Source organism: Aplysia californica, unplaced genomic scaffold (genome assembly GCF_000002075.1).
Source record: "Aplysia californica isolate F4 #8 unplaced genomic scaffold, AplCal3.0 scaffold00021, whole genome shotgun sequence".
Classification (NCBI taxonomy): Eukaryota; Metazoa; Mollusca; class Gastropoda; order Aplysiida; family Aplysiidae; genus Aplysia; species Aplysia californica.
Window position 1 is genome coordinate 1085395 of NW_004797291.1, and position 25572 is coordinate 1110966.

General features: G+C 38.4%; 1 protein-coding gene across 2 annotated transcripts; it reads right to left on the bottom strand.

The window, feature by feature from the left end:
- Nucleotides 1–6: 6 nt before the first annotated feature.
- Nucleotides 7–25433, bottom strand: LOC101862626 (lipoxygenase homology domain-containing protein 1). 2 transcript variants are annotated; one of them, XM_005090732.3, is made up of 15 exons: nucleotides 24646–25433; nucleotides 20493–20622; nucleotides 16253–16366; nucleotides 15332–15396; nucleotides 14305–14466; nucleotides 11958–12113; nucleotides 10242–10413; nucleotides 9301–9508; nucleotides 8932–8980; nucleotides 8395–8533; nucleotides 6953–6982; nucleotides 4165–4331; nucleotides 3429–3515; nucleotides 1891–2124; nucleotides 7–744 (listed from the first exon to the last, which is right to left on the bottom strand). In XM_005090732.3, the coding sequence occupies exons 1-15, from the start codon at nucleotides 24757–24759 to the stop codon at nucleotides 607–609; spliced, it is 1965 nt and encodes a 654-aa protein (XP_005090789.1). In that variant the 5' UTR covers nucleotides 24760–25433; the 3' UTR covers nucleotides 7–606. The 2 variants fall into 2 exon arrangements, with proteins under 2 accessions (XP_005090789.1, XP_005090790.1); XM_005090733.3 differs by lacking the exon at nucleotides 6953–6982 and having other exon boundaries at nucleotides 24646–25432.
- Between the last annotated feature and the right edge of the window lie 139 nt (nucleotides 25434–25572).

A 25572-nucleotide genomic window follows, 5' to 3' on the forward strand; every position in this document is an offset into this window, starting at 1 on the left:
GGGAATAGAGGATGGGGAATAGTTGTACTTCTTCAAATATAGTAGAATAGAAGGCAATGTCTTTTAGTTTGAGTAAGGAGAAGAACATCAACTTCATCAAAGCATTTTTAGTGCTAGGACAGAGCAAGACCAAAGATAGAAACAACGGTAAAGAAGTAGCACCTTCCACCAGCGGCACCTTCTAACCGCCCACTGTGGGAGCTTCAGAAAGTGGATCACAGTGAGATCATGATAAAAGGCACAAATATAAATATTTATCTGTCTTATACAGTGTTTGACAGTTGTTTTTTTTAAAAACAGTTTAAATAAAGAACTCTCTAAAAGGGAGAAAAATAGAAACAATGCCCACTTACAAGTTCTTGACTACAGCAAACTTTCAAATGTTTTCAGAAACATTTCCATACATACATTTTGATGAGCATGTCAAGTTATTTGGCATAATGAATTCACAGACTAGCTTTGAGTTTTAAGTTTTATACATTTGCCATGGTCAAAGAATACTGTCATTGACATTTACAATAAGTAATTCATGTGCTGAACAGTGTTGAAATGCACATTTGAAAATAAAAGCATCACAAAAACCCCCCATTAAAAAACTATAATTTGTTAAGTAGATTGCCAGTCTCTGTCTTGGAAAAATGTTGACTGCTTCTTCACTTCCAGCTCTCGCTCAATCAGGCCATCAGCTTCATCAGTGGCCAGCCAGTTCTTGCACACAAAGAAGTACTCTTCATAGACTGGGACCTGAAATGAATTGCACAGAAATTGAATACGAGAATATCATGCCAATGTTGACTGATATTGAGTTATTATCCAAACAACATCAAAGGACCACACCAGCAAGTGATCAAAGATATGAAAAACATCTGGAGCACATTTATTGGAGAAAGTGCTGGGACAGAGACATACAGTTGGGCACTGATAATACAAACATCGAAAATTCTAAATCACGGACACCTCATACAATTTGCCATTTCCTGACTGTTATTTCTTTAATTTTTTGTTATCAATTGACCTGAATTATGGATGTGTCGAACACATTTGTCAATCCCGATATGTTCAAGTTAGTAAGTTTTAGTAGAGGTTTTACGGCCCCCGCAACTGCATAAGGTCATATGAGCACCAGAAGATTAGAGGTGTTACGAGAGAGTAACAAACATAAAAAAGAAGAAGGGGGAGATAATGACGATAGATGTTTAAAAGGAAAGAAGAAGCAAACCACACCAGAGCACCCGCCAACCACCCACTGTTTTTTTTTTTATAGTAGAGAGTTTTACGGCGCTCGAAACTGCATAAGGTCATATGAGCGCCAAACCACCCACTGTATTCGAGTTATCCATGCCTGGCTGTATATAATACGTTAGTAAAACGACTTCGCCCCCAAACAGGAAAAACGCTTTAAATTTGATTTCACTCTTTCTTGAGTCCAGTTTTTAATCTGGCAGGTTTCTGACTATAGAGAAACAGCTAGTTGTCTAATTTGTACAGCTCATTTCTCTTTGACTAACTTACTTAAAGCTAGTAAAAACTAGGTGTTTGTGGTTTCTGTCAACAATGCTCACAAAGGACTAGCTTGCTTTTCTTCATTTTTGCACAGACTAAAGCCTCATCCTTTGGATTTGCAAGCAAGCTGCGGTGTCCAATGGTGCTCAGATACACAAGCCTTGTAGGCTTAAGTTACCAGAGTTCAAAGAGTGGAGCTGTGAGGAGGCAGTTGCATGATGAGTTGTAATCTATGAATTATTGTAGGCAAAAATGTACCAATGAAAAGCCATAATTTAAAACCTACACTCCCCAAATAGACAGAAAAAAGGTTGATCTTTTTTTTTTCCTTTCATGTTTCCCTAAACTCAGTAATTCCTGGTAACAGAAGACCATTCATGTGTTTACCTTGACAACTTTTCCCTCTCGATCAAAGACGTTTCTGTAACTTCCCTCCTTGTCATCATCCTCCGACTCACTCTCCTCATCCTCAGTGACGTCTTCTGGTATGTCTGCTAGCGCTCTTTCCTTCAGTTTGTCTGACAGGCGTTTCTTGTGCTTCTTCTTTGGTTTTTTCTTCTTCTTGAGGTTTTTCAAAAACTCCACAACATTTTCTCTGTTCAAAAACTTTTTGATTTTGATCTGAAAAGGAGTAGATGAATATCTGCTTTATGAACAATTGAATGTGCTGGCAATGCGGGAAAATTATATGTATGTATGGTATGGGATGTCAACACTGTAAGGCCATTTTACAGGCAGTACTTTCAAATATAAAGTTCAGTCCCAATAGGGTGAAGCCATGGAGTGGAGGAGAGCCATGGAGTGGAGGAGAGCCATGGAGTGGAGGAGAGCCATGGAGTGGAGGACCATAGAGAGGAGGAGAGCCATGGAATGGAGGAGAGCCATGGAGTGGAGGAGAGCCATGGAGTGGAGAAGAGCCATAGAGTGGAGGAGAGCCGTGGAGTGGAGTGGAGGAAGAGAGCCATGGAGTGGTGGAGGAGAGCCATGGAGTGGAGGAGAGCCATGGAGTGGAGGAGAGCCATGGAGTGGAGGACCATAGAGAGGAGGAGAGCCATGGAATGGAGGAGAGCCATGGAGTGGAGGAGAGCCATGGAGTGGAGAAGAGCCATAGAGTGGAGGAGAGCCGTGGAGTGGAGTGGAGGAAGAGAGCCATGGAGTGGAGGAGAGCCATGGAGTGGAGGAGAGCCATGGAGTGGAGGAGGAGAGCCATGGAGTGGAGGAAGAGAGCCATGGAGCGGAGGAGAGCCATGGAGTGGTGGAGAGCCATGGAGTGGAGTGGAGGAGAGCCATGGAGTGGAGGAGAGCCATGGAGTGGAGGAGGAGAGCCATGGAGTGGAGGAGAGCCATGGAGTGGTGGAGAGCCATGGGAACCCTCAAAACAACCCAAGTTAAAAAAGATCAAGCTGAGAATTCAAACTTTGGCCATCCGCACCATAGTTCATGGTGATGCCAAGTCGGCTTTTGGCATGCTTTAAGTTACCTTCTGTTAAACTCAAAGTGAGTATGGCCAAGATGACCTTTAGAAGTGGTATTTCTTTCCTGTTTTTAGTACATTACTAAATTATTTATGTACAAATCAATGATACAATCTACCTGAGACACAGTCAATGCCTATCAACAAGAGATATTTCAATAAAAATTCACATCTAATTATACTTAACACTTTGTATCAAGTAAAATTTATTTTGTCAAGTATAAAATCTACCCGAGGCCTACGCAACACCTACATGTGAGGGACATATAATTCATGTTTTACTGCATCTTGGTCTCTAAATTTTTATTATCAGAATCATGCAATAAGATGTAAATTTCTTCTTTTGTTCCTCTTTCCCAAACCAGTTACCCTTCCTTCTCCCACCCCTCCTACTCCCACCACTCCCCCTCCCCACCCCTCATATCATCCCCCCACTTATCTACCAACTCACATCTTCACAGAACCACCCAGCACCAGGCCCTGAGTTGTCGTGCCCAATCTGAATCCTCGTGATCTCTCCTGTGTCCAGGGCAGTCACCTGAGAGAAACAGAAAAAGGATGTTGAGCCATGACTTATGACCAGTGGGTACAACAGTAGTTGAGTAAAGAGAAGCACATCAACTTTATGCATTCGGAGAAAAGAAAGACACACTGACAGATACAAAAGAGGGGGAAAAAAAGAAGGAGGGCCTATCAGTGGTAACCGTCAAAAACCTGCATACTAAAATGGTTTCTGTTTTTGAATTCTTATGAAAAGGAGGTAAAGTATTATAAAAGGAGTGCCACATTGAGTCAGTTTTGGATTTAGTTCAAGTCTGATTTTGGTCATTATGGTAGCATGAGGCCACAACAGACCCACTGCCAACTACATATAACAAAAGTCAATTGAAATGTCGGATGAAATAAGGAAGACAGACTCAATCTTTAAAAAAACATAACACGTCGTAAAATGAAGAATCACGCTCAACCATCTATAACAAATAACCATAATCTGACTGTTTGAGTATGATAATATCTTATGAAGATAGTCAACCTGATCAACACAACAGGAGAAGCTGTATGGGCCAATAGAGGGGCTTATTAGGATGGCACAGTATTTAATAGACACTGGTCTTCACATGTGATGAGATCAAGAAAAAAAAAAAGAAAAAGACCAAAAGCTCTTCTATGAAAACTTGGTAACTGACCTCAAAGACTTCTGTTTGACCCCTCTCAAAATTGTCTCTAGTGTCGTCCATGAACAATTTCTTTGTCTTGCCTTTCTTCCCGTGGATGATGATGTAGACATTTGCGTCCGTCCCTGCGTAGCGAACATCCCCAGTGCGTACTGTTACTTGATAACTGACAGGTTTTCCTGGGAAATTAATGTTCATGCAAATTAACGAATGGTACCGGAGTTGGAAACAAAATATCAAAATGCTTGTGCAGGTAAATATTATTCTGATTATGCTGTTTGACTAGTAATTTTTCCTTCAGTCACTTTCTGTTACAAACTTGATCAAACTAGATCTGTCTCTCATAGAGAGCAACAATTAAATTTTACTTTTTTAAACTGTATGCCTACATGGACTTAGAACAGTGTTGCTCCCACAAATGATTTCCATGCAGACTGCTAAACTGCTGTTATTGTGAAAGAAAAGTAATGAAGGGACTTGATATTTCTGGTCATGAGAAGAATTTCTGACGTCCTGATAATATAAATGAAGGTCTAGTTCTTTGTAATCAAATCATACTCTTTATCTTCATGTTTGTCTTGGAAATTGTTCATTAGAAAGCTAAATGGGCAAAGAACGAAATGAAATGCAAATGCAAACTTAGCATTTTTTTCTCCCTCCCATTCATATTTTCTTACTTGAAGACAGAGTAAAAAATCGAGTTCCTTTTGCGTGCCCAAATTTAGAGGAACCAATAGAGAGAGGCATTTTATAATATGGTAGATCCACATATACATGCACATATATTTGTCAAATGAAAGGCTGGGCATGCAAAACTTGCCAACATGTACAATTGTGACAGGTTTGAGGACAGGCAGAAAGTTCACCATACATTATACAAATACAATGAAGTTCTTTTGGAAAATATTTCAGTTCAGATGCATGTTTTTTTTTTTTTAAAGACCCTTTTCTGCATTTTTCCAAAAATTTTTGTCTTTGAATGGAGGTGCTAAACATGAGAAAAAAAGTTCCTCTCACCCCATTTTCTTAACACTAGGTACTTCAGGTGTTTTGTCAATAATGAGTAAAACAGACTCGAAAAGGAACCTTCAGATGTGTACACTTGCCGCTTTTGCTTTGACATTACAATGAACCACTTCATTGGAGCACTTAAAACTGCATCCGACAAGACTTGGATCAATGGAAGTTCAAAGACGCTTTGTGCAGGCAAAGGAATTATGCAGCACGAATGTAATCTTGAGTTATAATACATATAATAGTTTACGACAACTGAAAAGTCAGAGTGATGATAAGAGAGGGTACAACAAGAATGCAAACAGGTTAAACTCTAAAACAGCGCTTGCTAACCTTTTCATAGCCAGCACCCACTTTTGCCACCTTTGACAGTCTAATATTTTTGTACCACCCACTGTATTTCCAAACTTTCAGTACTACACAGGTCATCTCCACCATCCACTGAAATGATCAAATTGCTCACTAGTAGTGGGCAATTTGGCCCAGGCTGGCAAGCACTGCTCAACAACATGTAGGGATAGAGCTGTGAACACTTCATTACGATTAAGACAAAAAACGAAAGAGAAATGAAAATGGCAAATTTTCATTCTGTACACGACAGGATGCATGCCTAGTTAACTTAACAGACAATATAAAAATTGACATACGAGCAATCATTGCAGTTCCATTTTTAACTGTTTTCTACTCTTATCTGATGTTTTTGAAAACAAAAAAAGGAATAAAACATAGAATACCACTTTATGCCATACACCAGTATTTCTATTATGATCATAACTAATGAAGGCAGAACTATAATGTCTTGAGACCATCAGAATGAGGAAAAAGTAAATGAAACGATGAGTAGCTCCAAATTAACAAAAAAAATTAAACAAACCAGTCTAAAAATATGGATTCATAACAATAATTTTTGCCAGTTTTTCAGTTATGGGGACAGCCATTCCCCCCCCCCCCCCCCCACCAGAATGTGTTTGTGCCTTGCAAATGCCCTTTTCCCGGAAATCTAAATTTATACACTGATATCTGATAGTCTCCAGCTTTTCCAGATGCGTTGAAGTTAATTAACAAGTCAGCACAATAATGGACACATCTCAACAAAAAGCAGAATCAGACAATAGAAACATGAACCCCCCCCCCCCCCTCCACCATAGCTTGGAGCAGTTTACAAAAAAATAGCCCCACACACGTTCACTTTCATTTTTTTAGATGTGACCTTCCTAGCTCTTGTTTCTGATCTATCAAATATAGTGGGACTCTGTGTATTCAGTGATGGAAGGAGCAGGCGACAGGGGTTGCTAGACAATTGTTATTTTCTTGTCGTGTTCATGACAAAAACTCTACTTTTCTCAAAGATACAGTTAACAACCCATAATGTATACGTGGATGTGATTTCCAAAAAAAAGTGAACATTGATAGACTGTCTAATCAAGAAATAAACATGCAAACTTTCTTTCTGTACCTTTATGCATCACTTTACTGTAGTTTCAGAGTGACACACTTAAATGTTTTTACGAAAAACAAAATATGCAGAAAAATAATTTGCTCTACTTTAGTTTTCACTTGTTCATTTCCTGTTTGCTTCACAAACTTATTATTAACCAAGAAATATATTTTTCTAACCAAGAACAATACTGTCAAAAAGCAAAGAGTGGTGATCAACTTCACAAGAATATTACAGAAAAACACCATCGATAATTATTGTTCTACTTGAAAGTTTTTCTCACAATTAGAAGAGCACACACCATGCACAAAGTACTCAAATCTGATAAAACAAAAAAAAGTCTTGAACCTTGTATCACCACCACTCTGCGTCCCTTCGCTGCAAATTCAGGTGGTGGACAGTTAAAGAAATAATTTTTAAAAGAATAAGTTATTGTACACAGCAAAAAACATGTATTCAAATATTAATTCTACATGTAATATGTCATATTATGTATACGGCTTTTCTTTTAAAAGATAATCTTAATAAAGAAAAAGTGATGTATAACGGTAAAAACGTATTAAACATAATTGTAGAGAGAATGGAGTCGTATATTTGAATCTAAAAGTGTGTAAGAAAAATAAATGCAAAGAAGAGGTTACATGTAAGAAGCTGAAAATATGTTAAAAAATAAAGAGTGCAAAAAATAAGTCATATATGCATTAAGCTAAAAAAAGGTAACTAGTTCATAAGAGCTAGCGGGAAGCAGTCTTATACAAATCCAAGGTATGTTGACCCCCTATAGATAAACTTGGGAAGAAATGACTGAATCACATCATGATGTGAGCTGTAAATCTTGTATTTTTCTATTGTCTTACATGTTTCTTGGCAGCTGCTCAGAACTCATGACACATGAAGTGCAACATATTGTGCATAATTATTGCTTTGACTTCTAATTTCATTTGGATCCACAGCACTAGACCAAAATGATTTAAGTTCAAAGCAACCCACAATATGTGGCATGAAGACAAAGGGAACACTTCACTGCCTTTGACAATGTTAATTTTTGTGAGAAATCCCTCATCAGGATGGGTGAACATTTGCAGGACCAAATGTGATTCTTTTTCTATTTCATCTTTTAGCAGCACCCAAGTCGGCTCTAAAAAATCTTTTCGGATGAGGATCCTTGAGTAAGACCTAAGAAAAATCATAAAAATAAACTAAAACAGGCAAGGTATACGAACTTTTGAACAGAAGAGGTTGAATGTCGAGAAAAGAAAATACTCTGTTCGTCCAAGTACAGCTAGCAGCTCAAATTATATGAATTTAATAAATGCTGCCAATTTAGCAGCTATACTGGTCTGTTCATTGAGTTCAGTTATTGGTAGTGGGAATGGCGTTATAAGGAGAAGGGAGAAGCATTTTTAGCAAAATCCTAAACTAAGATAATGCTTCTTTGAACATAATGTTAGTATTCATTTCACAGCAACTGAGAAAAAGGAATTAATGTGCTGATTGGATAGCAAAAAAGAAAAAGAGGAAAAGCGCTTTAAAAATATCTTATTAACATGATAAAAAGATGTTTCTAATAAAATTAAAGTTTAACCCATTCTAATATGTATTTATGCATCAGGACGGTTACAGCTCATAAGACGTAGCTGTGACCCATTGTGATCCCCACTAGGAACCCAGAAGTTGGGCTGCATGTCAACAAATTTGAAGAGGGGGGGGGGGGCTATTCTTTACTTTTAACTATGTTTTCAAACAATCCAAGGATTATTCTGATCATTGAGACACAAAGAATGACCAACCTGTGGTAATTTCTTTAGCAAGCTTTTTCTTTGCCCTGATCTCCCTCCACAGGTGTCCGTCCCCGACGTCTTTGGCCAGCCACCCGTTGAGCAGGAAGTAGTAGATGATGCTGGGTTGTTTGATGTTTTGTAGTATCATCTGAAACAATGCAGTAAATGATCAATAATGTTTTCAGTCTATGTCAACACTTTTTAGTCCTATTTTATACAGAGAGTGCTAAACTTGTGTAACTCCAAAGAGATCCATTTCTCAGAGCAAATAAAAAGTGGAAATGCTATTGCATTACCATAGCTGATGTCAAGCCAGGCTATGAGAATGAAGAGCATGGTTCAAATCTCAAATGGCAGGCTTTTAAAGTTGATTGCTTACAGGATCTATCCATTTGACTAGTCTACTGGAGAAGAATGTTAATGCAGATATTATTATGAACATATCAAAAGCAGTTTTCTCAAAGCATATTATTATTCAACCTCAGCACAGTGTGTTATAAGCCCACAATGTATTGAAGGAACATACAGAAAAGGTGAGAGACTCACCCTGTCCAAAAACCACCCTGCTGCAAGGCCCTTGCCGTCATGCTCAACTCTGCAAACAAAAGTAAGCCCAAACAAAAAATAAATGAGAGAAAAAAATAAGAGGAACAAAGATCCCCAGCAATACAGTCAACTCACATTTTCCTGCAGGCACACTTCTTGATAGAGGTATAATTTGAGAAATAAATTCTTTTTTTTCCCTTACATGCATGCATCAGCATAATCAAAAACCAAAACTACCTTGGAGGAAAAATTAAGTGATCCTTTAACAACTCATAGCCAACAAATTGATTTGTGCCTGACAAGGTTGAAGAGGATTAAGTTAGTGCAAATATCGAGAGATATTAAAACTTAAACTTCACAAGTCTTTACCTCACAGTCCTTATTTCTCCAATATCTTTGAAGGCTAAATGGAATTTGTCTTGGCTTCCTTTTTCAAACAAGTTCTTAACTTGTCTCTGACCATCTGCTGTCAGTTTGATCTTTGGAGAGAACCCGTCTGTACCATGAAAAGTGACGAAAACGTTGGCATCTGTGCCAGCCATACGCTTAGTTCCTGTGACTACAGTCAGCTCATATTCTGCCAACAAAAAGAAGTGATTATGATGTCCTCAGCATAAAAGTCTATAAACAAAATTATTTTAGTAAAAAATGAGAGCTTGAACATGCAAAATACAATCATGGTTTTACTCTGTATTGCAGTACCCTCAAGCCCTAATGTATAAAGTAGTATAGTATTGTAACTGGATGGATAACAACAATATTTTACTGCAAAAAGCATATATGCATATTTCAATGTTTTCTTTTATTAAGCTCCATTGTAAGTTTTAATCATCTGTTTTGTGTATATAATCAAATCATAACGAAGAGCCACAATACTTTAATCCTTGACTGCTAACCACACATGCACTTCACATGCTATGGAAAATTCCATCAAGCATATTGCATGTCACAAGCTTTCATCGACATCTGTTAGCTTATTATAAGAGACAGCTACGTAAAAGTTATAACAATAGAAAGAGAAATAAAGAGATAACTTCATCCATTGTTTTGTCTATCACAAAGCTCGTGTTTTCCATCTAAGGGCTACATTATAACAGACAAAAATGGCACACTATGAAATGAGCTGCAAATTCTAAAATGGCTGTTGTGAAGTGATTGCTCTGTTTATGGTAGCCTACATCATCTCTTTCTTCAAACAGATTTTTACTATTTGACTTATAGTAAAGGAGAACTAAAATTAATTAACATTGTGAAGAGGGATAAGTAAATCTCAATATCTGTCACATGAATCCTGTCAATCTCATTTATACCATTTGACGTTCTCTCCACTTGGTTGGCAAGCAAATCTCTCCTGATGCTATAGTCTCCATGATGCAGTGAGAGCCAATTCTTGCAGGTGAACACCCACTGTCGGTGAGTCTTCATACAAGTAATCTCCACCTTCTCACAGTACCAGCTGTGACGCTTCTCTAGCCCATCATGCTGCACAGAAAAAAAAAAATGTGTCACAATGCAGTGGAATCAGGCGTTCATCAATTTTTGGGGATCTGGAGTTATTGATATCATCTTAAAGCTTGTTTATTTGATCATTTTTTGAGGAAAAAAAGCAAGCCTATCATGAATAGAAGTCGGGATATTTACGCCTGGTTTCAGAGGTAAAATTAGTGAAAAAATGGTCGCCAAAGTTTGGTGATTTCCAAAGCTTGAAAGTCTTTGAAAACTGAAATTTGCATTTGTTGTGCCTTTAATCGATGTTTTTTTTAGTAAAATCCGCACAGAAATATGTTTTTAAATGGACATAAAACAAAAATTAAAAACAAATTGTCAAAGTGAAGGAAAATTGCTGATATCTTCGATTTCAGTATGTTGACAAGCGCCTGATTTTATCACAACGCTTCACAAATAGAGTGGTGGAAAAAATCACTTTCAACATTGAAATACAGATAACTTTTGAGTTGAAAACAAAAGAAAATTGGTCCTATTGACATTTAATTTGAATACATAGATACGTCAGGTACGATGCTGAATCAATTAGAGACAACCTCAAATAATAAACAAACAGGAGCTGATCTTCATATCAGCTCTGACTATTTTCAAGCAAACCAAAAGTATGTTAAAATGTACAGTTTTAAAATCAACGCTAGATGAAGCCTAAATTTTTGCAGTAACAAGTTCAGACTTCCAAGGGAAAGTATTATTCATCATGTTAGCATTCTATAATTCATTATCATTACCAGCATGAACATGTCATCTTCTCATCAACAGTTCTGTATACAAAACAATAACAGACATTAATGAATTCTCCATTCTAATTAAAGAAAGCAAGCTTCGGGTCCTTTGCAGATACAGGTAGCAACATTAGCAACACATAGACAATGCATGGTGTTCTGACTAAAAATTGAATACATCTTTATAATATAAGAACAAAAATGACTTGAGCTAACTTTCAAATGAACTTAATAATTAGATCTTATTTAAAATAACACAACATGCGACAATCAAAGCAGCAGCAAAGTGAAACATTTCTATCCAGTGCACACTGCCAAATGAATTAATTCAGATTAAGTGGGGACCAGCCAGATTTTCCTCCACAGAGGGATAAAAGCTACCATAATAGCACAATTCGACCAAACTCGATTGTGACCTTAATAAACAAATGCATTTGTTTGTCAAGGTCAATGACTGGAGGTGTCAAGTGTGCGTGCAGAATTGGGTAATGGACAGTGCAGATTTGAATAAGCTGACACTGATGGATCCGGAAAGCTATCGACATTTCTTATGTCATGTAGTATTCAAAAACCTCTCAAGCAACTGCAATATGAAGCAGTCAGGACTTAAAGCCTTTATGGAAAGAAATTACTTTGTTGGCAGCAGTAAGTTTTGTGTTCAGTAACACCATGTGCTCGTCAAAAATTTCTATTCTGATCAAATTTACACTAGATGGGAGGTGTCCATTTGTAGTGTGCACTGAAGCCGCCTTTAATTGACCCAGCCCTATGCAATCCAATCTGTAACTTTTGACAAACCTCAATTGAAAGAATTTCCAAATTTCCTAGACGTGGGGACTTGATGAAGAAAGTCTCTCTCGAGCCACGACAGAAACAAAACTTTTGAGTGTGGTTACCGCGACAAAGTCTTGCCTTATACAGGAAGTTCAGATCTCCTTTCAAAGATATATACACCTGAAACAATAAGAAAGGCCCAATTCAACTAGATTTTTATTACATTTGATATGAGATAATAGTTAAGCATTGTCTGGGGCAAAAAATATTAAAGCCGAGTCTATAGAGTTCAAATTTTAAACATACTCCATACCAAATAAGCATCTAATTTTCTGTCTGTGGGTGTGTATAATGTATGTGTAAGTGTGTGTGCATGTGCACGTGTGTGTGTGTGTGTGTGTGTGTGTGTGTGTGTGTGTGTAACTGTGTGTGTGTATGTGTGTGTGTGTGTGCGTGTGAGTGTGTATGTGTGAGTGAGTGTGTGTGTGTGTGTGTGTGTGTGTGTGTGTGTGTGTGTGTGTGTGTGTGTGTGTGTGTGTGTGTGTGTGTATGTGTGAGCATGCACATAATATGCTGTCACATAATCATTGAGTATATGAATGTATGCAAGCTGAGAGTGTATGCTAGTGAATAAGAGGACAGGTGAAGCCACTTGTCATTCTATGATTGAGAAAAGAATATTGTAAACTGATTTTATTTTAGTTGCCCATAGAATATGTGATGTCTTTTCTTTCCTTTTTCTTTCTGTCCCTTACATATTTGCTTATGACAAAGTGATTGATAATAATCAGAAAAAGGTTTTCCCTTAAAAAAAAAGGGTGAAGAGGATTAATTCTTGTTGCAGCAATATGCTGACAGAACAAAAATAAATTTTTGATTAGGTATAAAGAAATTACGTTTTTTGTGATTTTGATATATTTTGGCAACAATTTTGTAATATTGACGCCTTTAGTAAGGAAGAAGTGACTTCTCATTGCTCCATATAAGATAAGATAAGATAAGATAAGATACATCTTTATTGTCCAGATCCTGGCACATTGGTTTGGTGTTCCACCACGAGTACACACACACACACACGCACACACACGCGCACGCGCACGCACACACACACACACACACACACACACACACACACACACACACGTACACACGTGCACGCACATGCACACACAAGTAGGCTTACAATCACATACATAATATAAATGAGCAGCAGCATTAACAATAATAATCGTAAGCTAGATACACACTCAATGTTATTTTGATGCATGCTCTAAGGTCGTAAGTACACTAAACAAGATAGATGGTTAAGATGGAAGCATTTTGATAGATGATGGTAAAAATGACCTTCTGTATCTTTCTTTGTTACAGATCAGAAGCATGGGTCTTTTACTTCTGACTGATGTTTTTATTTGAGGGAACAAGGGATGTTTGTTGTCTAAAAAGATGGAATTAATTTTCTTAGTGCAAGCTGTTATGTACAATTCATCCAAGTAGGGAAATGAAGATGTTGAAATTTTACATGCTTTCCGTATTAGTCGATTTAATTTTTCTTTATCTTGTTGTCTTGTGTTCCCGGCCCATGCTGTTATACAAAAATCGATATTACTTTCTATGGTTGAATGGTAGAACATGGACATCAATGTTTTATCAACTTTAAAATACTTTAGCTTTCTAAGAAAAAATAGTCTTTTGTTCACTTTTTTATGCAGGAGAGAAGTGTGGACACGCCAGTTGAGTTTGTTGTCTATTGTAACACCCAAATACTTATAGTCTGACACTTGCTCGATGTTTTCACATTTCATTTTGAGTGGCTGCAGGGGCAGTTTCTTTATTCTAAAATCAACGACAAGTTCTTTTGTTTTTTTCACATTTAAAAGCAGCTTATGATTTTCACACCATTCAGAAAAATTAAGTACAAAATTCCGGTAAGCGGTTTCGTTATGGTCAGCCTGAATTAGCCCAATTATAGTTGAATCATCTGCAAATTTTATCAACTTGATGTTATTGTTGTTTATTTGGCAATCATTCGTGTATAGTGTGAATAAAACTGGTGACAAAACACATCCTTGAGGGGCCCCTGTATTTGTTGTGATGTATGTCGATGAAGAATGTTTTATTTTTACATACTGGGTTCGGTTGGTAAGAAAATTGCCTATCCATGATATTAAATTGACGTTAACACCTGAATGTAGAATAACAGGTGGTAACAATTTCTGTAAATATTTAGGTCTACAGTGTACAAATTCATGAGTTTGTGCCCTGTTATTGTTAGCAATACTGATTCTGACAGTCATGGCAAATCATTTATTGAACTTCTCAGAATAGAGAAGCAAGATACATAGGAAAGGAGAATTTGGAACTCATCACTTACATTTGCGTCTGTTGTTGCCCCAGGAACGTCACCAGTCCAAACGACCACCTTGTACCTCCAGTCCAAAATTTCTTTTGGTTCTTCAATTTTGGGCTTGACTTTGGGTACTGGGGCACGATAGACTATGCGTGGCTTCTTCACCACAACTTTCTTTGGTATTCTCTGAGGAAAAGAAAGGACAATGAACCTCCAGTAACATCCAACTGCTTTGCACTGGCTCAGGTATAAGATTCCATTATCTTACAGTTACATAGGGGTATGGCCACATTTCATCAAAGACTGTACATAACAAAATAGTTCACTTAGCCAAAAAAGTGTCCGCGGAAGTCCGCGGATTGCTTCAGATGGCACTACAGTCTTTGTTTTGAAACTCTCTTTCATTTTTTCAGAAGAAGAATAGGAATAGCACAACTTGTTAGCTTCACTTTTATTGTTTTTCACACAAGTAGGGTAACTCTGTTCAGAAAGCGGACTCTTTTTCAAAGACGGCGCCAACAGGTTTTGAGGAAACTTTTTTAAGTGGCTCAAAGAGAGGAGAAAACCATCTTGTTATGTACTATCTTTGATTTCATCTAGTTAAGATTTGAACAAAAGTAAAGCTTAAAAGGAACAGAAAGAGTAGACAATACTTTTGAGCTAATCAACTGCCTACAAAAGCCAAAGGCTTGAGTTCACACCACAAACTTGTCAAGAAAACGGCTAAATTTCAACAATTCATGAAAATGGTCATGATGACTGAACTAAACAGATGTTTCTTTTCACTCTTTTTGATGCTCTTTGATATATGCTTTAGATAGTGAAACATAAAATTTAATTTTACTGCTCACCTAACCTGAATGGAAAATCAATTTTGCAACAACAAAAAATTAATTACTTAGTTTAGAACAATACTACAATGACAACAAGCATAACAAAGAACACATACAATCCACAGCCACGAAATAGAAATGTAAAAAAGCACATTTATGAACACAATATTCTATGCTATATGGCATGCTAAACAAGCCAACATATTTGAATTACTTACAGTTCTCATCAGATGCATTTGATGCTCTTCTAAGGTGGAACACAAGTAGCAAAAGTTTGTTGCACCTGTGAGAGAAAGCCAAAATCTCACTTATTTCAGAGAGGACAAAAAAATTGTTTTAAAAGACTTAAAGTCAGTCATCCTAGTTATGAGGCTAAAAAAACATTGGAAAAAAAAGAGGGGTAGGTTGGGGGGGGGGGGGGAGAAGGGGGGGGGATTATATCTTTGAAAGCAGCCACACCGGTATTATGATATTCTCACAAATCAGATTTCAAAACCATTTCTAGGTTTTTCCTGAAAAATCATTTATATCTATCCAATGTTAAAGACAGCTATATTGCTCTGTCTTCTCTTCTGAGTCACAAAAAAATAAATTTGCAAACAAAAGCTGTAAAGTTCTTCGACAGGGAAACTTACAAGGTTTTGTGGTTGAGTTAGGTTGTAGAGTGCTTTGATGAGGTGAGTTCCTTCTGCTTCTCTCAATATTTGTTTTATTCGTATCTCCTCAGGAGATATGTGTCAATTAATGAGTTGACTTCCTGTAAATTACAACTGATGCAAGTAAACCACCAACTGCATTACAATTAAGAAAAAGAAGTATTAGGGGAATGATGAAACAGAAACCAAAACTGTCCTCTTGAACATAAAACAGCTGTGTTCTGGTTATCTTGTTTCAAGAAATCAGTTGCCAATGAAAGAATGTCCAAGTTATAGTTACATATTGACATAAATTCTTTCATTCATCATGATTGGGCAATTGAGACTAAAACCCAAAGAACGATAACAATTGCTTTCTGTCAAAGGGTACGGTTAACCGGTTATGTCTAGTAGTATCATTGTAGTGCCTTTTTATTTTCACAGTAGCCCACTTCTATATCCTGATAATTGACAAAATCCAGTAGAGTTCCAAAGTATGCCGACCTGAGATAGAGGAAACAGTGGAGGCATCATCAGCTAAAGACGACTTCCTCGATGTTGTACTCAGAGTCCCCCAAGGTGCAAACATGACTGTAGAGTCATGCCAGGATGACGCCACTGAAAGAGGGAAGAAATGTAAAAATAATTATAATGATTTAATCCTAAAGGAAAATAAATTTATTGTTACCTTAATTACATATCGCCCGCGGAAAATTCTAACCGTCCAACTCCGATTTAGTAAATTTTGCAGGAGAGACAAAAAACTGAATTCAAAGGCTCCTATGGGGATTTACTATCTTTAAATGCGCTAGACTGGAATACATGACTCTACTTTTAAGTATTTAAAACAAAAGTGCCGAAATTTTATTATTTTAATTGCTAAACCAGAGTTATACGGATAGACCGCTCAGTTTTGGATTTCTAACCGTCCAAGTGTCGACGAACGAATTGTTCGTTCAGAATTCTCCAACCCGGCGGGGACGCCACGCGCTTCGTTACGTCTAACTCAGTCATCGTGACACGTTAGTGTTACCGAACAACTCGAAATGACTACACCTGCAGTCAATCCAACAGGAAGCCTACGATAAAAGTTCTAATTAGTACTACATAGTACTGTAGATCTAGAATCTAACAATAATACTGTTTTATTATATCTAAAACTGAACGTTGCATTTTATTTCCACAAAATTCTAATTAGGCAATGGGCTTGTCGACAGATTGAGTGTGTCGTTAAGTTTTTACTATAAAGCTACTAGATCTATTTGATCCTCCATTCTCAAGGAAATTGTGAGAAGGATTGGTTTCTTGTCTAGCTACAAGAGAGAGAGAGAGTGAGAGAGAGAGAGAGAGAGAGAGAGAGAGAGAGAGAGAGAGAGAGAGAGAGAGAGAGAGAGAGAGAGAGATTGAGAGAGAGAGAAGGGGGGGGGGACTGAGAGAGAGAGAGAAGGGGGGTAGGGGTCTGAAAGAGAGGGAGAGACAGAGAGAGAGAGAGAGAGAGAGAGAGAGAGAGAGAGAGAGAGAGAGAGAGAGAGAGAGAGAGAGAGATTGAGAGAGAGAGAAGGGGGGGGGACTGAGAGAGAGAAGGGGGGTAGGGGTCTGAAAGAGAGGGAGAGACAGAGAGAGAGAGAGAGAGAGAGAGAGAGAGAGAGAGAGAGAGAGAGAGAGAGAGAGAGAGAGAGAGAGAGAGAGAGAGAGAGAGAGAGAGAGGGAGGGGGGGGGGCAGAGAAGAATTTCCGTATATGAATTGTTTTCATGGAGCTTCTTTTATGGCTAATTTTTCCTGTTTGAAGTACAGATTCTGTTCCAGTGCTTGCTCTCTAGTCACTAGCATAATAGTTCTTTTATTTATCATTTTCCTCCATGTTTTCCTGTCCTCGGTTATTTCTTCACAGATGCTGACATCTACTCCAAGCTTAGATAATCTGTTTTTGCAGATGTCTTTGTACCTCAGTTTTGACCTTCCCCTTGGTCCCTTTCCCTGGGCAAGTTGTCCATAGAGAAATTGCTTTGGAATCCGGTTGTCTTCCATTCTCTTGACATGGCACAGCCATCTCAATCTTCTTAAACACAGGATTATTCGTAGGGTTGATTCATTATGAGCGACAACAGCAGCATCACCGGCAAAGAAAAAGTCTTGTATTCTTGTTTGGTTTGTTGATTTTGGTCTTGGCTCGAAGTCGAGCAAGATTGAAAAGCGACCCATCAGTTCTCCAGTGGAAGAAACTGAAATGCTTCTAACTCTAAAAACATGGTTTAACTTGGTTGGAAGACTCTAGAAGTAATATGCTTTTTTTAAAGCTCAACTAAACCTCATATAATGCATCCCCAACTAATGTATGGCCTAATTAAATAACACATTTTACATAGAAAGTCATCAAGGTGAGGTATGCCATAGCAGCATCCAGTGTCAACAGGAATGAATTATCCTCTTGTCCAAGCACCATTATGAGGCTTTAAAATGCTCTACCCAATGAAGCTAAAGCTCTGGTTGGCTAAAAATAAACTACATAAACCAAAACACAATACACTGCATATCAAATTAGACTTAACCGTGGGTTTTGACTTGCGCCCTGGTGACGTACTCAATTCTAGATTGTCATAGAACTTGTGGTAATCAGATGGCACAACAGACTTCATTTCTTGCATGTGTTATTAAAGTTCTCTATGGACGAATTAAACTTTCTACCCTGGTACAGAGGCAGTCCCTTCATGTCTTTATGGAGAATGTCTGTGGACCCGCCACGCTTCAAAGGCAGATGTGACCATCATCATCAAATCTCAGTTTGTATTTAATTTGACCATCTGGTGTGTAAACTCTGGTTGGTTAGTTTGATGAAATCAGAAAAGATACAATGAGTCAAATACTTGACTACATATGGCTTCACTTTCCTACTTTTTTCCATTAGCCTGACATGATCAGCTGGGTAGTAGATGTGCTGTGAGCACTGTCCAACTCCATCTGTGTATAGCCCTTCTCCAGGAATTTTTATGTTACAGTTTTACCATTGACAGAGCTGAAATGTAACAGTGCAGAACTCATTGCGACTTTGCAGTTCTGATACAACCACATCCATCTGAATATAATGATCTGGAGTCAAATCAGATCACAAAAAATCAGCCACACAAGGAGCAAATTTATTTGCAGTTAGAGCACCTTCGCATTCATTTGAGACCTTACATACACATATCCCCCCCCCCCCCACACACACACACTCATACTTTTCTTTATACAAACGGCGGAACACTGCCTGTAAGCTCTGGAAAACAGGTTCCAAGTATAACTTACTGGAGTCCTTTGGCAATAGTGAGACGGCAACTTGGGCAGATCACGAAGAAACTGTTTAAGTACCTTTGATGCTGTAGTCTCCTCCCTAACCCCTTTTCTCTGAACTGGAACCTCACCCTCTGCTACACCCAACCCACATGTGAGAACAATGTGAACACACTAGTAACAAAGTACAGGACTTAAGAAGAAAAGTGTGCATTCTTTGACTCTGGCCCCATTCACTCGCAGATGGTACTTCATGGACCACGATCTTCTGCTTTCTCTCTCCTTATCTCCACAGGCTCGACACAGTCAACCAACCCTTTAACAAAAGCAACCTTTTCTGATTTTACATTTATTTAAAATCAAACGCCTCCATCAGAGCAAAACTTAATCGCCGTGATCCACAATGGCGAGCTACCTAAACGAATTAGACGGTTAGAATTCTTCAGTGACCGAAGCCAGTCGGAATATACGGTTAGAATTTCTCTTTCAAACAAGACTTTTGTTTGTCAAAATTATTCTAGATTTTAATAGGACGTAGCCATTCGTCATGTCGATCTATTTTAAGGAAAAAATAATTTTATTTATAATCAAACGCCTCCTTCAGAGCGTAACGTTATCGCCGTGATCCACAATGGCGGACTACCTAAACTAGTTAAACGGTTAGAATTCTTCAGTCACGGAAGTCAGTCGGAATATACGGTTAGAATTTCTCTTTCAAACAAGACTTTTGTTTGTCAAAATTGTTCTAGATTTTAATAGGACGTAGCCATTCGTCATGTCGATCTATTTTAAGGAAAAAATAATTTTATTTATAATCAAACGCCTCCTTCAGAGCGTAACGTTATCGCCGTGATCCACAATGGCGGACTACCTAAACTAGTTAAACGGTTAGAATTCTTCAGTCACGGAAGTCAGTCGGAATATACGGTTAGAATTTCTCTTTCAAACAAGACTTTTGTTTGTCAAAATTGTTCTAGATTTTAATAGGACGTAGCCATTCGTCATGTCGATCTATTTTAAGGAAAAAATAATTTTATTTATAATCAAACGCCTCCTTCAGAGCGTAACGTTATCGCCGTGATCCACAATGGCGGACTACCTAAACTAGTTAAACGGTTAGAATTCTTCAGTCACGGAAGTCAGTCGGAATATACGGTTAGAATTTCTCTTTAAAACAAGACTTTTGTTTGTCAAAATTGTTCTAGATTTTAATAGGACGTAGCCATTCGTTATGTCAATCTATTTTAAGGAAAAAAGCAATTCGAGAAAATTTGGAGTTAGACGGTTAGAATTCTCTGCCGACGATATGAATTATTAGGATTTAATCCCTTCGTTGCTTTATGATGTATCTGCCACGTCACGAAAATGTTTAGTAAGAGGAATGAGTAACTCCATATTTGTCCTTTCTTGACATGTGAGTAAGCAAGATTTAGGAATTTATTAACAAACAAATGCACAATATAAGAAATTTACCAAATGGTGGCTGTGCTGGTCCACCAAGATGTCGCTGTTTACTTGGCAGTATTTCCTTTTTCTCCTTCTCCAATCTTGACAGGTTTCTGTCTGTGTTTCGAGTGAGTTGTTTCAAACCATCTCCATACAGCTGTGAAACAAAATGGTTTGATTTATTTTTCAATTAGAAATTTTTGTAACATTATGATTTAAATGAATGGAAATATATATAAGAATTAAATATAACTCTACATAAAACATTTTAAAATCATTGACAATTCATGTCCTTTAGGAACATGTCCTTATTGCTGATGATGTAAGGAGTTTCCAATACAAAGTCAGTTCAAAACCAGAGAAGAAGTGTTTGCTAAGGATGGGAGTGTCTATACATGCGCAATTGCTTGCACCAACACTTTTTTTGCTATATGCACGCAATTATCATACTTTAGCCGTGCCATAGTGCAAAAGATTCTCTACTACCAAGATATTGCACTTCCTTTTTGGGCTTTTGTCCCCTCCGTGGCGGGCCCATTTTGCCACTTAGCCCGTGATGGGTTACGTCACTAGACGCTGGGAGGTTGGTTTCATCACCGACTGCTTGGGGTGTGTGTGTATGTGTGTGTGTGTGTGTGTGTGTGTGTGAGTGTGTGTGTGTGTGTGAGTGAGTGTAGGAAAAGAGGAGATACAGAATGGTACTGGCACAGGCTAAATTATGAAATGAGAATTGCTGAGATTGTTTAAAGATAATACAAGTTAACACACACAGAAAAGAACGAATGCGAAAAAGAGGAAAAAAGGTTGGGGGGGGGGGGGTTTACCTTTTTTATCAACCCACTGTCCAATTTACTTACCTCAGGCGGCCAGGCGTGGTCTCGCATTGCCCGATACTTTATTATAAATTTTGAATCAGCCCCCTCATGATGTGGACGGGCCATCATAAACAATTCACCTGTCTTTATTGTTAGTCCATCCAGGGAATGTTTACCCAAGTTGACCAATGGGTAGGCCTAACTATAAATTTCCAACAGCTGGTGAGGGAAGTGCAATCCATCATACCTATTAAAAGTCCCGCCCACAACTCATGCAGAAATCATGAGTGAGGTGAGTGGTCACTGTTTTGTTTACCTAATCTGTAACAAAGTAACAATGGACGTTTGTAAAGTTACCTGGCGGTCCGATGAGTCGGGTCTGTCAGGGGGCCCCCGTCCAAGATAAGTGTTGCCTCGTCGTGGTCCTGAGTTTGACTGAATACCTCAGTGAGTCTCTCAGACGATGTCTGCCTATTTCGCGCCGGACTCTTGACGTCATCCAAGGGCGTGCCACTCCCCTAATTATCTTGTCCCCACAGTAAAGATAAGAGTCATGTCCCTTGACATCACATTCCCCTCACAAGCAATTTCAAAAACCATTCAAAATTCTAAACGCATCAACCAGAAACTGAAACTATAACTCTGAAAACTTAAATACACTGTACACAGCAGAAACTTCGTCTACAAGTCGAGTCTCTGCGGAGGCCTGACATGGCGTCCCGACTTCGTTATGTAGTCAGACGTAGTGGAAGTATCATGAAGGGTTGTGTCTGACTCTAGTGACTCTGCTGGTAATTCTGGCTGATGGTGAGGCAACATAGAAGACTCTCTGGGGATCACGAGATGGTTACTGTCGTCGCCTTCCATCCTCAGCCGGATCTGGTGACGATTACGAACGTTCAAGCCGTTGTCCGTTTTCAAGAGGTATGATCTGTCTCTCGATCTTTCTACAACCGTAGCCTTGGCATCCCTTGGGGTTTTAACCCAAACTGGCTGTCCTTTTGACAAGTCTGACATGGGCTTGGCGCAATGTCTTCGATCGTAATCCTGTTTCTGCCTCTGCCTGAAAGCTGCGTCAATCTTCCTGAACACCTGCCTTTCTCCCCCCTTTGGGACCAATTTCTCTGGGAAAATGGGCACTCTTGTCCTGATTTTCCTACCCATTAGAAGTTCTGCTGGGCTCTGTCCTTGCTGTAAAGGAGTGGAGCGGTAGTTCATGAGAGCCAAGTAAGGATCATCAGACTTACTCAGTAACATTTTGATAGTTTTGACGGCTCTTTCAGCTTCTCCATTACTCTGAGGATGTAGAGGGCTGCTTCTCAGGTGCGTTAAACCATAGTACTGTGAGAACTTTTGAAACTCGTGTGCAATGAACTGGAATCCATTGTCCGAGACGACGATTTCAGGAACTCCATATCTTTCAAAAATTGACTTGCAATGTTCTACGACATTTGAAGCAGTAGGCTCTCTTAGATGAGCTATCTCAATGCACCTCGAGTAATATATAGTCTACTATTAGTAGATGTGCGTGACCTTTCCACACAAAAAGATACATACCCACCCTTTGCCAAGGGTAGTCTGGAGTGACTGTCGGCTTCAATGGTTCTGGGCATGTAAAGTTACCTGGCGGTCCGATGAGTCGGGTCTGTCAGGGGGCCCCCGTCCAAGATAAGTGTTGCCTCGTCGTGGTCCTGAGTTCGACTGAATACCTCAGTGAGTCTCTCCGACGATGTCTGCCTATTTCGCGCCGGACTCTTGACGTCATCCAAGGGCATGCCACTCCCCTAATTATCTAGTCCCCACAGTAAAGATAAGAGTCATGTCCCTTGACATCACAGATGTTGATGTGAACTTGCAACAGAAGCATCGCTCATTCTCCGAGTGGTGGCGACCGATGTGTTTGTTTTACCATGGCACTTGGTATTCATTGTCTTACTTACATAATATTCCGTTTATTGTACCCATGCACAAAAACAGCAACAAGAAATTAAGAAAGCTTACTAAAAAAAAAATAATAACCCCATCAAAACAACACAAAAAAACTTTTATACACCACCACCCCTTTTCAAAAGAAAACAATAACCCTTTTGAATTAGCCTTACGGCAGTCTTAATTAAATCTGAGATCAGCCCCGGTTTGGACCTCAGAAGAGAACAATTAAATTTTGCTTTCTTTATCAGTCCTGCCTAAGATGGCCACCAGTGTTATACAGCTGCTTTTCTCCTTGACAATGGGTGACCGTTTTACACATGGTTTGACTGTACACATATTATAATTGCATGCGTATAGCAAACTATGATCTGATACTTCGTACGCAATTGCGTGCATATAGCAAACTATGATACCTTGCACGCAGTTGCGTATGATTAGTAAAATTTGAATTTCTGTGCACGCAGTTGCGTGCGTAAAGACTCATCCAGTAAAAATTAGTATTCAAATAGAATCAACAATTTAAAATTCAAGGCTTGTTCTGAAATGATAACAATAATATCTTGCAGTCAGTGATAGATTGTTAGAAATAGAAAATACCCAGATTGAGATTGGCAATGGTGTGCAGTAGAGATAGTATAGTAATAGTAATTCATTTTAAATTCGAAGTGGCTTGCCGTACTTAAGTACGGCTCAACTGCCAGTCTAGCCGTACTTAGATCTAGGTTTGGCCCTATCGACTCAAATTTACCTGTTGAGTACACAGGTCTCATTAGATCTAGATCTAGTAATTATTCACGTTTAAAATACACGCAAGTCAGTAAGGCACCTTTTGTTTTTGTCTGAAATACAAATACTTTAGGCATTGCAAACTAAAAATTTAATTAACAATTCAGCCATCAATAAAATGTACGGCTAGCCTGATTGTCTAGCCGTCCTAAGTACGGCTAGCCTAGCCGTCTAGCCGTACTTAAGCCAAGAAATCTCAAGAAGTCTAGCCGTACTTATCTTAAGCGCTATTAACATTAGAAAACAGGTCTCATTAGTAATTATTCAGGTTCGAAATACATGCACTGTCATTAAGGCACATGCTTTCTTCTCAAATACAAATACTTTAGGTACTGCAAACTAAAAATGTATTTGCAGTTCAGTAGGCTTAATTTTTTTTTGGGGGGGGGGGGGGGGGGGGGGGGTCAGTCTAGCCATCTTATTAGAAATAAGTACGGCTAGCCTCTTCCTTTTAAATTTCTGTCGAGATCTCGTCAATCAGAGCATCACAACCTTGGGAGAAAAAAAAGGGGAAAAAATTGAAAAGATCTTTAAAAAATATCTGAGTATCAAATAAAGGTAAAGTAAAATATTATAGAACAGTTGGAATATTATCAATGCATGCCTATTTTCCATGTATTAATAATTTTCTTGGTGTTCCACGTTACCTGAGGGTCGATAGGACCAGTCCAAGTGTATCGGACATTTGACGTTCTAGGCCTTCCATTAAGTCCACTCAAGACAGGACGGGGCGGTTTCGCCCAAACATTCAAGTCATCCATTGTTTATTCTATTTGTTTGCACGTCAAAGCAAAGATGGAACTTAAGTGACCAGTATTTTAAGTGTCAAGATTCCATACCGAAACTACATTCCGCCATATTGTTTGTTACTGTTTCCCACGGTGAATGGACAACAATGATCTCGTCTGCAAAAGAGCTCGCATAATTTGACGGATATTTTAAATATCGATACCACCCCACTCCAATTGCTCCAACAATGAAATGGAAAACAAAAATAATTATCGTGCTCGCCAACTCATAGCATTTGTTTGTGTAAAGTGTTTGAAAGTGCTTCAACCTGACTTTAACTGCTATTTCCTTACCAGATCTAGATCTAAGTAATAAAAATGCTTTTACGTTACTCTCTTTTCTTTATTGCACGATGTTTCTAAATAGACTTACATGCAGGGCCTACACATAATTTCCCTCAGCCTACTGTATAAATTAATAACGACTAAACAGTTTTTAATGAAGTTGATTAGACTACACGTTCTCTTCCGTTTAAAATATGTATTGGCTTGATTGTGCTTTAGAATAATAGGCTATGTTTAACCTGCTGGCCAGATCATAAGCGGTGAAAATTATAAACGTTAAATCATTGGCTTACAGGGATGGTATTTTTCTGTTTCTTGACCCCATAAATTATTGGTTATTACGAATCCCGATATGTTTAATTTTGAACACAAACAAAGATTTCTCTTCAGCTATTATACCTTGTGTCCCTAAAAGGTCTACACACCGAGAAACACAGAAAAATCTTGCTGTTATTTCGATTGGAAAATTTAATGCACTTCAACGAATATATATATATATAT

Coding starts and splice junctions, on each gene's coding strand:
- LOC101862626 (XM_005090732.3), bottom strand. CDS start 24,759: ATGGATGACTTGAATGTTTGGGCGAAACCGCCCCGTCCTGTCTTGAGT. Junction 14,467..15,331: donor AAATGCATCTGATGAGAACT/GTAAGTAATTCA, acceptor TCTTTTCCTCAG/AGAATACCAAAGAAAGTTGT. Junction 2,125..3,428: donor CTGGGTGGTTCTGTGAAGAT/GTGAGTTGGTAG, acceptor ACTCCTTTTCAG/ATCAAAATCAAAAAGTTTTT.